A 12,298-nucleotide genomic window follows, 5' to 3' on the forward strand; every position below is an offset into this window, starting at 1 on the left:
AACAGTAACAGTTGGAGAAGAATAGAAATGGTTAAAAAGATATTTTGTTTTTTAAGGTGGAAATAGCATTAACAAAAGCTCGTGAACGTTGGTTGGAAGAATTGACTAACCTGCCTGAATACAGAGCCAATTTACAAATTGAGGAAACAAAATGGGGGAGAAAGCATGAAGAAGATGTAGAAATGCAGGTCAGGTGTTTCAGCCACATCTTTTTGCGTTGTTTGACAGTCTGGCTACAAATGATTAATTTTCAATTTAAGAAGCCTAAAAAAGATGGAGCTGAAACTTTTGAGAGCTTATTTTATTCAGTGATGTGTTTTACTACAATATTTACAAAAAAATTATTTTTAATCTTTATACTCTACTCACATTGAAATGTCCCCCTTATGGTAAACTAGTACTGCGCATGACATGAAATGGAAACTAGTATAGTTACTAATCTATTATATAATATGAAATGTGAGACATTAGTGCAGAAATTACAGAGAATGGCAATTCATTATCTACTTATAATTGGATATTTCCAATTTGCTTTTCTCTGAATCAATTCCCTGTAGATTACCCAGAATATATTTTAAACCTGCAATCTAAATTGTCATTCATTTGTATGAATACGTAATTTTTATCTTAAAGTTAATCCTGGTCAGAAGCTGTGAAGATGTTTTTTGAATGCAGCACATGTAACTCTTCCTTGGAAATTTAGTTCGGTAGAATAGAATTTCACAGGCAGTGTAAATTGAGCTGTTGCCACTTTCCTGCACTAAACACATTACATTATTGTCTTCCAACTAATAAAAGTAAACGCGCTATAAGATGAATTGGGGATGAAGTTATAGATTTAAGTTAAGTTTTTCCAAATACAGACCAATGGTAATTTGAAGATCTTATAAACATAGAATAGCACATTCACTCCTTCAGCAAAAAGTATTTTTATTGCACTAGATACACATTCAGCATAGGAAATTTATAATTAGAGCTTATGAAATTAAAAACTGAATACATTCCTAGATTTATATTCTGACAGACTATATGTAGTAGTGTTCTGAAGGGCTCAGTTCTTGATCCCTTTTTGCAGAATGTAGGAATGATCTGGATGTTAATGACTAGATTTTGGTTAAGTTTATGGTTGAGCACTGTGGTGAAAATGTTGCAAGCTGTCTGTCATTGGTTTAATTAGGTGGCATAGATATATTTGAGGAAGGCAAACAAGGTAAAGAATTGCATGTAACTGAGAAGTTCTGAAATGTGTAGAGCAACATGGGAATCTTAGTGTGTGCCCACTGATGATAAACACACAGTGCTGGAGTAACTCAGCAGATGAGGCAGCATCGGAGGAAGGAATGGATAGGCAGTGTTTCAGGTTGGGACCATTCTTCTGTCTTGTAGGGTGGAGATAGCTTTAACAGAGGCGGAGGTGGGACAAAGCCTGAGAATTAATGGGTGGATAGGTGGGGGGGGTTTACTTGGCAGATGGGTGGACAAAGGTTAGAGATGAAAGGAGACGAAAGGGTATTGGGCTAAAGTATGGCTACTTTGAAGATGTTCACTTCTCTCCTGGAGCCCTGAGAGACTCTCACTTCTCCCCCTCTGCGATTTCTGCTACTCTCCTGCATTTCGACCATGTTTTGACCTGGACTCTTATTGGAGTAAAGAAGTGTTGTTTTATCATTAAGGTGGATTTGTTAATTTGATCGTTACTTGTTATTTACAGATAGCAACAGTGCTGAGAGAAAATGAAGAAAAATGGAAGAAATATGCTTTGAAAGAAAGTGAGAAAGCTGGATCTAGTGTTAAAACTGTAGAATTACAGGAAAAAATACACATCCTGGAACGTAAATTAGAACTTCAGAAAGAAGAAGCATCGGCAGTTGCTAAAGCGGAATTGGCAAAAGTTCAAACTCGGTGGAATAAGGAAAAACAAGAAGAGATCAACAGAATTCACGAATTAAATGAGAATGATTATCGGGCCTTCTTAGATGAGCATAGACATAAACTCAATGAGGTTCTTAAAGCAGCTAAAGAGGACTTTACAAGGCAGAGAAATGAGCTACTTGCACAAAAGGATGCAGAATTAAATCTACGTATCCTGGAGAAACAAAAAGAATGGTCAGCTCACCAAGAGGAACGGATTAGGTGTGAAAAACAGCAATACGAGTCTGAGCTTATTGCTGAAATTGAGCATTATCTGAGGCAAATCTCAAAACATATCAAGAAATCTGGGACTCCATATTTGAGAATAGAGAAATGTAACCCCATCAACCCCATACATGCACAGATTGATAAGGTGCAAAACCATCTGCAGGAAGTTTGTACAAAACTGGTTGAAGAAATCCTAGAGATTGTACAGAACGAGGTAATGGAAAGGAACTATGTTGATAATTTGGAAAAATATGCTACCCTACATGGATTATAAACTCGTCATTGGTAGTTGCATTAGTTATACACCATTTTTTATTCTCTTGCACTCTTCTGGAGTGGTTTAGTAAAACCTGTGTCTACTGATTTCACTTCTATTCTCCCTTCACGTTTAGAAAATCACATTGACCTTTACTGTGTTGATAATATTATGATGTGCATAATGAAGACTTTACTTATGTGAGGCATCATGCCAATCTCCCATTCATATATGCACTTTCAGATAGCAAAAATAATTTATATACATTTATACTTCTAATAATGTCTCAATCAATATTTTGAGTGATCTGATTTATACATTGAACATTGTTTTTCTTACAGGAGAATAAATTGGATCTGCAAAATGCATTAAGACAAACAGAAAAGCAACATGAAGAATATAAAACTGAAAATGAGGCACAGCTCAGGAAACTTGAGCTATCAGAACTTCAGCTCAAACAAGAATTAAATAATTTGCAGCATAAGTTGAATATCACACAGCAAAAGGAAATCAAATGTGGTATTTCAGTTCTTTCTAAATTCAAAAATTGAATGTGGTTAATATTTGCATACAATTGTTTTAAGGCTGTCCAGAGTTCTAAAATGTTTATTTGTCATATACACCTGATATGAACCAGAATCATGAAACTCTTACTTGCAGCAGCTTTACAGGCATGTTAGGAGCAAACCAAACTAAATAAAATAAATAAAAAAGTAACCATACAATAAATTATCAGCTATACTAAATAAACTAGACCAAGATAATGCAAAGTAAGCAGAGCAACCATAATAGTACAAAGTTGATTGTGGTTCGGTGCTGAGGTAGGGTTGTGCAAGGTGATTCAAGAACCTGATGCTTGGGATGAAGCTGAAGATAACTAGTCTCATGTTTCTTTACCTTCATCCTGATGGTATCAGCGGGAAGATGGCATGATCAGTGTGGTGTGGGTCTTTGATATTAGCAGCCTGGGGTGAGCCATGTCTCTGTGACACAGAGTACACGGTATCCACTCATGCCCTTTTGCTAAAGCAGTCTTGTTTTTAAGTCATCAATCTTATTTTCAAGAGACTATACATTGACCGAGAGGATCCAAGGGAGGGGGTGGGGGAAGAGTTGTAGTCCTTGACACTTCATTCTTAGTTAAAGGCTACCCCAGTGACCTCCATTCCCAGGCTCGATGGGGGCCTCCTTGTTCTTTCCACGTTCTGTACTATGCCGGTGTGTCACGAGGTCTGGATCTCTGTCCGTCGACAATTGTAGGATTGTTAATTCAACTAAACGGTCCATAAATCAGTTAGTTACAGCTACTGATTGTGTGCCACGTTTCTTAGTCAGAGGGCCTATCATGTGAGAGACAGATTTTCATGACATCTGACATTTTCATGACATGCTAATTAAAATGTGAAGTACCTAAAGAATAGGGGAGAAATTCTATTATTTGCTCCCTCACCATAAGAATAAAAGTTTAGGATTCACTTAAAAGAAATGATATTGAACTCTTATTTTTAAATTGCAGCTGTGCTTTTAACCTTGTTAAGATGTAATGGATATAATACATTGGCGAGGCCTCGCTTAGAGTACTGTGTTCAGATTTAGTCATCCTGCTATAGGAATGATGTCATTAAGTTGGAAATTGTGCAAAAAAGATTAACAAGAATGTTGCCAAGACTCAAGAGACTGAATTATTGGGAGAGGTTGAGCAGGCTAGGATTTTATTCCTTGGAGCAGACGAGACCAAAGTTTGAACCTGTGAAGGCATATAACATCAAAGGGGATATAGATGGGATGAATGTATGCAGCATTTTTCCAGAATTGGGGAATCAAGAATTGGACGGCATTAGTTTCAGCTGAGAGATGAAAGATTTAATAAGAACCTGAGGGGCACCTTTTTCACATCGTGGGTGGTGGGTATTTGGAACAAGCTGCCAGAGGAAGTAATTAGGGCAGGCACAATAACATTTCAGAGACATTTGCACAGGTACACAGATAGAAAAGGTTCAGAGGAATGTGGGTCAAATGCGGGAAAGTGGGACGAGCATATTTCGGTTTCTGGTATCTTACTCAACATTGTTGAGTTGGGTCGAAGGATCTGTTTGCATGTTGTATGACTCTGACTCTATTTAAGAAAAGGATCCAAAATCTTGCAGAATGCATTTTCCTTTCAGTATTTTATTGGACATTTTGAATATTTTCTATTGAAAATTTGTTGTGCAGATCATATTCCTGGAAAACAAAATTTAAATCTTGAATGTCACCAATATGAGGAACAATACCAACCACAAGTAAGGAAATTTCAACAAGAATGTCAGCAACTGAAGAAAAAGCTGGAGAGAATGAGTCGGCAGCTTCAGCTTACCGTTCATGAACACAAAATTGATGTTCTGCATCTTAAAGGTCAGTTGTAAGTCTCATTCAAGTGAGACTACAATTGCTGATGGTGAGGAGGTGGAAGAAATACACCAATGGGCCTTTGAGTTCTCGTTATTCACTTCCCATTTTTCTCATTGAGGTCCCCAAGTTTATGTTGGGGACAAGACTTCAGATTGTCAGCACCAGATGCTATTCACAATTTATTGGCATTTTCCACATGTATATAATTTTGCTTGTGACACTAATAGTCAGAATAGTGAAAAAGTAGTTTGGCATGCTTGCCTTCATCAGTCAGGGCATTGAGCACAGGAGTTGGAATTTCATGTTTTAAATATACAAATTATCAATGAGACCACACTTAGAGGATTATGTGCAGTTCTGGTTGCCCAGAGGAAAATATATAATGAAGCTAAAAGGGTGAGAGAGAAAAAATGGACAAGCATGTTTTCAGGACTGGACGGCTTGAATTATGAGGAGGGGCTGGATATGCTGGGACTTTTTTCTTGGAACATCGGAGGTTGTGGAGTGAAGTTTCATGAATATCATGAGTGGGCTTAGATAAACACAGAATGCACACAGTCTTTTACTAATGGTTTTCTAGTCAAAAACTAAAGAACGTAGATTTAAGGTGAAAGGAAAGATTTTAATGGTTCTCAGGAAAGTTTTTCACAAACAGGGTGGTGAATTTGTGTAACGAGCTGCTAGAGGAGGTGGTGGTGGCAGATACAATTATAATGTTTAAAAGACATTGGGACAACTATATGGATACTAAAGGTTTAGAAGGAGATGGGTTGAACGCAGGGAGATGAGATTGCTCAGATAGATATCTTGGTCAGCATAGGTAAGTTGGGCCAAAGGGACTTGTTTCGATGCTGTATAAATCTGGTTCTTACAGGGATTGTCTGAGCAAAGCTTTGCAAGTCCAGTTCCTGCACCAAGGCTTTCCTTACAGTGGAATGTTATTATTATTGTGCGTGAAGGTCATCATTCTGATATTGCCTGATGTGGCTGAGGGTCAATCTTCACTTCGTAAAGCTCCAGCACAATTTTGTGAAATATTTAAATCCATTGATGGTTGTATTAAATGGATGTTATCGTCTTAATATGATCCTTCATAAAAGTCTGATGGAAAGAAAAAATTCAAAGCTATGCTTATAATACTTCCCCTTTCAGTCATCTTAAATTTTAACGCCTCGTGAATCAATATGTTTATGCTTCATAAAAAGCAGAATCACCTGATGCAATCGACAAACATATCCAGGGAATCAACATTTCCATCAGTGCAGAATGGCTAGGTTAATAGTATACTGGAAAAGAAATTGCACAAAATCATGACTGTATCTTCAGACACTATTGCTACTGCAAATATTCTTTGGAGTTGCAAATTGCCACAATCTCTACATGTCCAGCATTTGGCATGGGCTGTTATAAAATACACAAACTTGTTAAAATAACCATATACTAACTGATATAACATAACATTGCAGTTTATCAAAAATAATTTGGGTCTTTCAATGTAGTAAAGTGCTATAAGAAAGCAAATTTAGAATTTTCTAAAAAGTGAGATTTAGATTATTATTATATATTTATCAGCAAGAGTTATCACTGTGGAATTGCAGGGCGTGCAAAGAATATTATATACATAAGGAAGAATTTGATGCTTTCAGGCAATTAACCAGCAGATATATAATTTTGGTTTCAGTTTTGTTTAACATTACTCCATACACCACTCTTGATGCTCATTAAGTGACTAATCCACTGTTTTCACAGCCGTGTAAGAAAATTAGGTAAGTTTTAGTGGACTTCTCACTTGGTTATTTAATATATTTTAGATATATTGGTTCACAAAATAGTTATTGTCCATGGCTTAGTATTATAACATTGACTACTTAATATTATATTTTGCAGAAGAACATGAAAGAACAATACAGATGATGCAAAATGAAAAGGGTGACCTTTTGAAAAAACTTGAAAAAGAAATAATCGGCAATAAAACTAATTCTTGGTATGTTTATAATCCAATGCATATCTTAAAAAAATTACAATGTTAATTTGGTGAGTTTTCTGTTACTTTATAGGTTTATTTTGTGATTAAATTAGTTATGACAAAGTTTATGTCCTAAATCAACTTAGACATTGTAGTGCAGGTTACTTTTCTCAAAAAATTGCCATTCTCTTTAAGAATTATTGTGGATTTTGCTTTGTGGTCTTTATGGTTGCTTCCCTGTTCAAAATGACGGCATAAATTTGCCAAAATAACATGTTTGCAGGTTGAAGGGGGAAGCAGGGTCTGCCAAGACTTGTGGGCAAGATCAGAGCTTTCTTCTATCTTTGCCTGTACAGAATGATAAATTCATTCAACTCGAAGGGTACTTGGCAGATAGTAATTATCAAACTTGCAATAAATATTAGAATTGGAGCTTCAGTGTATGAGAACTGTTTGACCTTTTGATTACAACTCCTGAATATAGATTCTGGGATTACATAGATTATCCAATCTTCAGATTCTACCAAAAGAATTGTGTATCACATTTAGTTCTGGCAGATGTGGGATCCAGTCATGTATGGGGAATCTAAATTTCTTAACCACCATCTGTAGTTTTTGTGTTTTCTTAGTCTGTGTAACATCGAGCATAGTTGATTCCTTTTATTTTGCTTCATTTCAGTTTACAAGAAAATTGGAGTTCTAAAAATTCACCCACGATCTCTGCAAAAGGATTAGAAGAAATTCGTCATCAATATTTGAGGGCTGTGGACAAAATTAGAGGTAACTTCCTTCAATTTAATTTGTATCTTGGGAAGAGGAAGATTACTAACCAAAAAGAATAATTGATTTTTATCCTATGACATTGTGACTAGGAAAGAAATTGCAGAGTCCCTGGCAAAGATGTTTGTATCATCAATAGCCACGGCTGAGATACAGGAGGATATCTAATATTGTGCTTCTGTTTAAGGAAAGCTGCAAGGAAATGCCTAGGAACTACAGACCAGTGAACCTATGTTAGTGGATGTTATTGAAAGGTAGTCTGAGCAACAGTGTGTACATGAAATTGGAAAGGCAAAGGACTGATTAGGGATCGTCAGCATGGCTTTGTATATGGGAAATTGTGCCTTGAAAATTTGACTGAGTATTTTAAAGAGATAACTAAAAACTGTAGATGTTGGAACCTTGAGCATAAACTAAAGTGATGTGTTGTGGGCTACCCAAGCAGAATGAGGTGCTGTTCCAGCTTCAACCCACAACATACACATTGGATTCTCCAATTTCAAATAGTACATTCCTTGTAGTAGTTTGTATGTAGCATGTAGTTTTCTTCCCCCTACACCATTCATCTAAAGAAGAGTCCTGACCTGAAATGTTGTTAGTCCATTCCCTCCTCATGCTGATTAGCTGCTGAGTTCCTTCAGCATTTTGTTTTTTGTTGAGGGCATTCAGTAGACCGTGTCTGAATGGAATTTAGCACGGTCTTTGAGAAGATACCATGAGATCTGGAAGGTTAGATCATGTGGGATCCCAGGCAAGCTTGCTAATTGGATATAAAATTGGTTTGAAGGAAGAGTGATAGTGATGTTTTTCAGATTTGAGGCCTGTAACAAGTGGTGTGCCACAGGGATAAGTGCTAGATTCATTGCTTGTTATTTATATTAACGATTTGGATGAGAATGTAGGTGGCATGGTCAGTATGTTTGCAGATGACACTAAAATTGGTGGTATAGTGTGTAGTGAAGAAGGTCATCCAAGATTGATCAACCGCACCAGTGGGCTGAGGAATCGCAGATGGAGTTTAATTCGGCTAAATGCAAGGTTTTGCATTTTTGTAAGAAAATCCAGGGCAGGTTTTACCTCGTAAATGGCAGTGCCCGGATGAGTTATGGAATAGAAAGACCTTAGGGTTCAGAAAAATAGTACCTTGGAAGTGATGTCACAGTTAAACAAGATGGTGAAGGCGGGCGGCTTTTGGCATGCTTACCTTTGTCAGCCAAGGTGTTGAGTACAGGAGTTGGCTGTCATGTTACAGCTGTACAAGTGTTGGGAAGGCCACGTATGGGGTATTGTGTACAGTTCTGGTCTCTTCTGTAGGAAGGATGTCATTCAACTGGAAAGAGTGCACAGAAGATTTCCAAGGATGGTACCGGGACATAAACATAAACTGTACATATACACATTCTGCAAAGCAGTAAAAGTAAAGCTGCAAAACAACAATCAATCAAATCAATTAGAAAAAAAAAGTAAATTAAAATAATTTACCAAATATCTTTTTAAACTTGTGTTTTTCCTAATGTTTTATGGTGAAGGTGAATGTGAAGTTATTTGAAGGTTGGCAATTTTTGATGAGCTTTAACAAATAAACTGCTTTGTTTTCAATATATCAATATTTAAGTATTTCAGTGTTTACCTGCATTGATAGCACTTGCCTATCTGGACAAGAAAGCATAGTTCAACTCTGTGTAGCCAAACCTGTACTTGTAATCTGGTCTAATCAAATTGTTTGAAGCACAGTTCTCCAAGTAGCTTAAATTTAAGTACTAGGATAGGAACACCTGAACAATACCTACTTAGCAAGTGATGTTTATGGAACATCATTTGTAAACTAAATGATATACTGATACAACATAACATTGCAGTTTTTTAAATAATTCAGGTCTTTCAATGTAGTAAAGTGGTTTAAGAAAGCAAATTTAGATTTTTCCAAAAAGTGAGATTTAGTTTAATGTATATTAAATTATTGGAAATCTGATTACTGACACACCTGTGAGTTCAAGCCCCACTCCAGATTTTCAGCTGACATTTCAGTGCAGTACCAGTAGAAATGGTTTCAATGTTAATACTGGGCTGTAATTGTCTCATCAGCATGGCATTAAAGACACCAACAAGGAAGAGCTGGAGAGTAGACCAAGTTTCCTTGTTCATGTTAATCACTCAACCATGCTATGAAAAGCAGATCATATAATTCCTTAGTGGATCTTGCAATATATAGATTGGTTATTCTCATACAGCATTGAATGTACCTTAAAAATGTGTTATTGATGTTGAAATGTCAGTAGTTTGAAATGTGTTGAGATTATCAAAGGTGCTATATAATGTATTTTTTTTAGACTTAATGTCTTGAAACTTAGGGGAAAAAATAACTTTACGACTTGATTCTGATGTAATTTGACTCTTACCTTGAGAGATTTACTTATCTTGTGCAGAAGATATGCTGTGCTACATCCAAGAGAGCAAAGTCCGAGCAGCTGAAATGATTCGTACAGAAGTATTTAGAGAACGTCAACAAACTGCGCGAAAAATGCGAAAGTACTATTTGACCTGTCTTCATCAACTCTTGATAGATGGTGGAAAAAATGAAGGGTAAAAATCTTAATGTGGCAGTTTCTGTTGGATAATTGTTTGCTGTGATTATCAGTATTGATTTGAGGAACATTTAGAGATTTCAGACAATACAAAGCTGCCTTAAAGGAACTTTCTGGATTAGAGCATCATTAAAATAATAGTCAATAATATAATGATTTAATCCAGGACCTAGATGTCACCACTGTCTTGCATGAGAGGTCAGCACAGAGAGTTAAGGGAGCCGAGACGTGTTAGCAAAGTGGATCCAAAATTGGCTTGGTTTCAGGAGATAGAGTGTAGTGGTGGATTAGTGTTTTTCTAATTGGATGTCTGCAACAAATGGTGTGCCACAGGAATCGGTGCTAAAACCATTATTGTTTGCTATATGTGTGTGTGTGTGTCTATATGAATGACTTGGGTGTGAATTTAGGTGGTTTGATTAGTAAGTTTGTAGATGATATAATTGATGGAGTCTTAAATAGTAAAGAAGTTTGTCTAAGGTTACAGTGGGGCATATGTCAGCTGAATGATTGGGCAAGAGTGCTGGCTGGTGGAATTTCATACAGATAAATGTGAGGAATGCATTTTGCAAGGTCATATGTTGGTAGGGGACATAAAATAAATTGCTGAGACCTTGGGAGCATAGATGTGCAAAGGAACCTTGAGAACAAATCCATAGCTCCCTGAACATGGGTAGAAAGGATAGTGTAGAAGACATTTGGTATGCTTTGTGCAGTTGGGCCTTCATTTGGTGTAATAGTTGGGATGTCAAGTTGCAGTTCTACAAAACATTGGTTAGATTGGACTTGGGGTATTGTGTATCGTTCTGGTCACCACGCTACAGGTAGGATGGTGTGCAATAGAGAGTGCAGAAGAGATTGAATGGGTTGTTGCCTGCAATGGGGGGGCTATAATTACAAAGAGAGATTGGATAGTCAGATTTTTCCCATGGCAGTGTAGAACTAGATGGCACAGGTTTAAGATAAAGTGAGAGAAATTTAAAGGGGATCTGAGGGATACATTTTTCATCGAGTGGTTATCTGGAAAGAACTGCCAGAGGCAGTAATGGAGGCAGATAAAATCGCAGCATTTAAAAACATTTGGACAGGAACTTGATAGTAAAGGCCTAGCAGAATATGAGTCTAAATGGGCAAGTGAGATTAGTGCAGCTGGGCATTGTGGTTGATATGGACCAAAAGGGTCAATTTTTGTGCTATGATTCCATGAAATCTCGTGTCTGGAAAAGGAATGGGATGATTTAATTCAAGTATCTCATCGATTACTCTTGCATTTTATGTTGATTATGACAAAAATTATAATTACAGTGCTGATAAGAGGATCATGAATGCTGCTAGCAAATTGGCTGCAATGGCCAAAGCTATAGAAACACCACTGCAGAATCGAAAGCGTGATAAAGCTGAAACTCACACTGGTATGTATGATGATTTGCAAACTTGTAGTTCAATATTTAAATTAAATATGCTTACTTTATTTATAAGGTGGTGTTTTACTTTTTTACTTTATTTCAACATATGTTAAGAATCAATCATGCTGGTGACAATAAGTAAACGTTTGCTAAACATGGTTATTCTTCCTGCCATATAACTTGTTCGAAAGAAGTAGGTTTTCTATCTTTTCCCAAATGAAAATCTGAGTGGAGTTACCTGCATTATGTTTTCTCTTTAATAATACATTGGTCGAAATCAAAATAGAAAATGATTCCTTGTCCTACTAGCCCAGATAATAGTATACATTGGTACATTTTTATTAATGATATTTTTGATAAATATGTGTATAGTTTGTGCAGTGTATTTCAATTTATGTACCAGCATTGATCACACTTCCTTGTCTTATTCTTTTGTGTCATTATTAGGGAAACTGAATGTGGGAATGTTACTTTGTTGGGTTATGTTATTTGGTTAGGCCACATTTGGATTATTATGTACAATTCTCGTACATAAGAATGGAGGCTTTGGAGAGGGTACAGAGGATGTTTACCAGATGCTGTCTGATCTTGAGGCTGAGAGCTGTTGGAAGTGTATAAAATTGAGAGGCACAAAAAATGGTGGGTGACTGGAATGGCTGCCAGGAGTGGTGGTGGAGGCAGATATGATGGTGGTATTTAAGAGGCTTTTAGATAGTCACATGGATATATAAAGAATGTGCAGCCAGATGAGATTAGTATAGCTTGGCATCATGTT

At 36.6% G+C, this 12,298-nt stretch overlaps 1 protein-coding gene across 3 annotated transcripts in view; it reads left to right on the forward strand.

Annotated features, from left to right (window-relative positions):
* Nucleotides 1-12,298, forward strand: part of cep152 (centrosomal protein 152) — a 38,553-nt gene that overhangs the window by 23,555 nt on the left and 2,700 nt on the right. The window contains exons 20-27 of one of the 3 annotated variants that reach the window (XM_078427337.1): nucleotides 57-188; nucleotides 1,712-2,353; nucleotides 2,737-2,914; nucleotides 4,610-4,789; nucleotides 6,674-6,770; nucleotides 7,432-7,532; nucleotides 9,959-10,115; nucleotides 11,423-11,529. In XM_078427337.1, coding sequence (XP_078283463.1) covers nucleotides 57-188; nucleotides 1,712-2,353; nucleotides 2,737-2,914; nucleotides 4,610-4,789; nucleotides 6,674-6,770; nucleotides 7,432-7,532; nucleotides 9,959-10,115; nucleotides 11,423-11,529 — 1,594 coding nt within the window. The remainder of the gene's footprint in view (nucleotides 1-56; nucleotides 189-1,711; nucleotides 2,354-2,736; nucleotides 2,915-4,609; nucleotides 4,790-6,673; nucleotides 6,771-7,431; nucleotides 7,533-9,958; nucleotides 10,116-11,422; nucleotides 11,530-12,298) is intronic. The other 2 variants (XM_078427338.1, XM_078427340.1) reach the window with 2 other exon arrangements.

This window comes from Rhinoraja longicauda, chromosome 33, assembly GCF_053455715.1.
Source record: "Rhinoraja longicauda isolate Sanriku21f chromosome 33, sRhiLon1.1, whole genome shotgun sequence".
Classification (NCBI taxonomy): domain Eukaryota; kingdom Metazoa; phylum Chordata; class Chondrichthyes; order Rajiformes; family Arhynchobatidae; genus Rhinoraja; species Rhinoraja longicauda.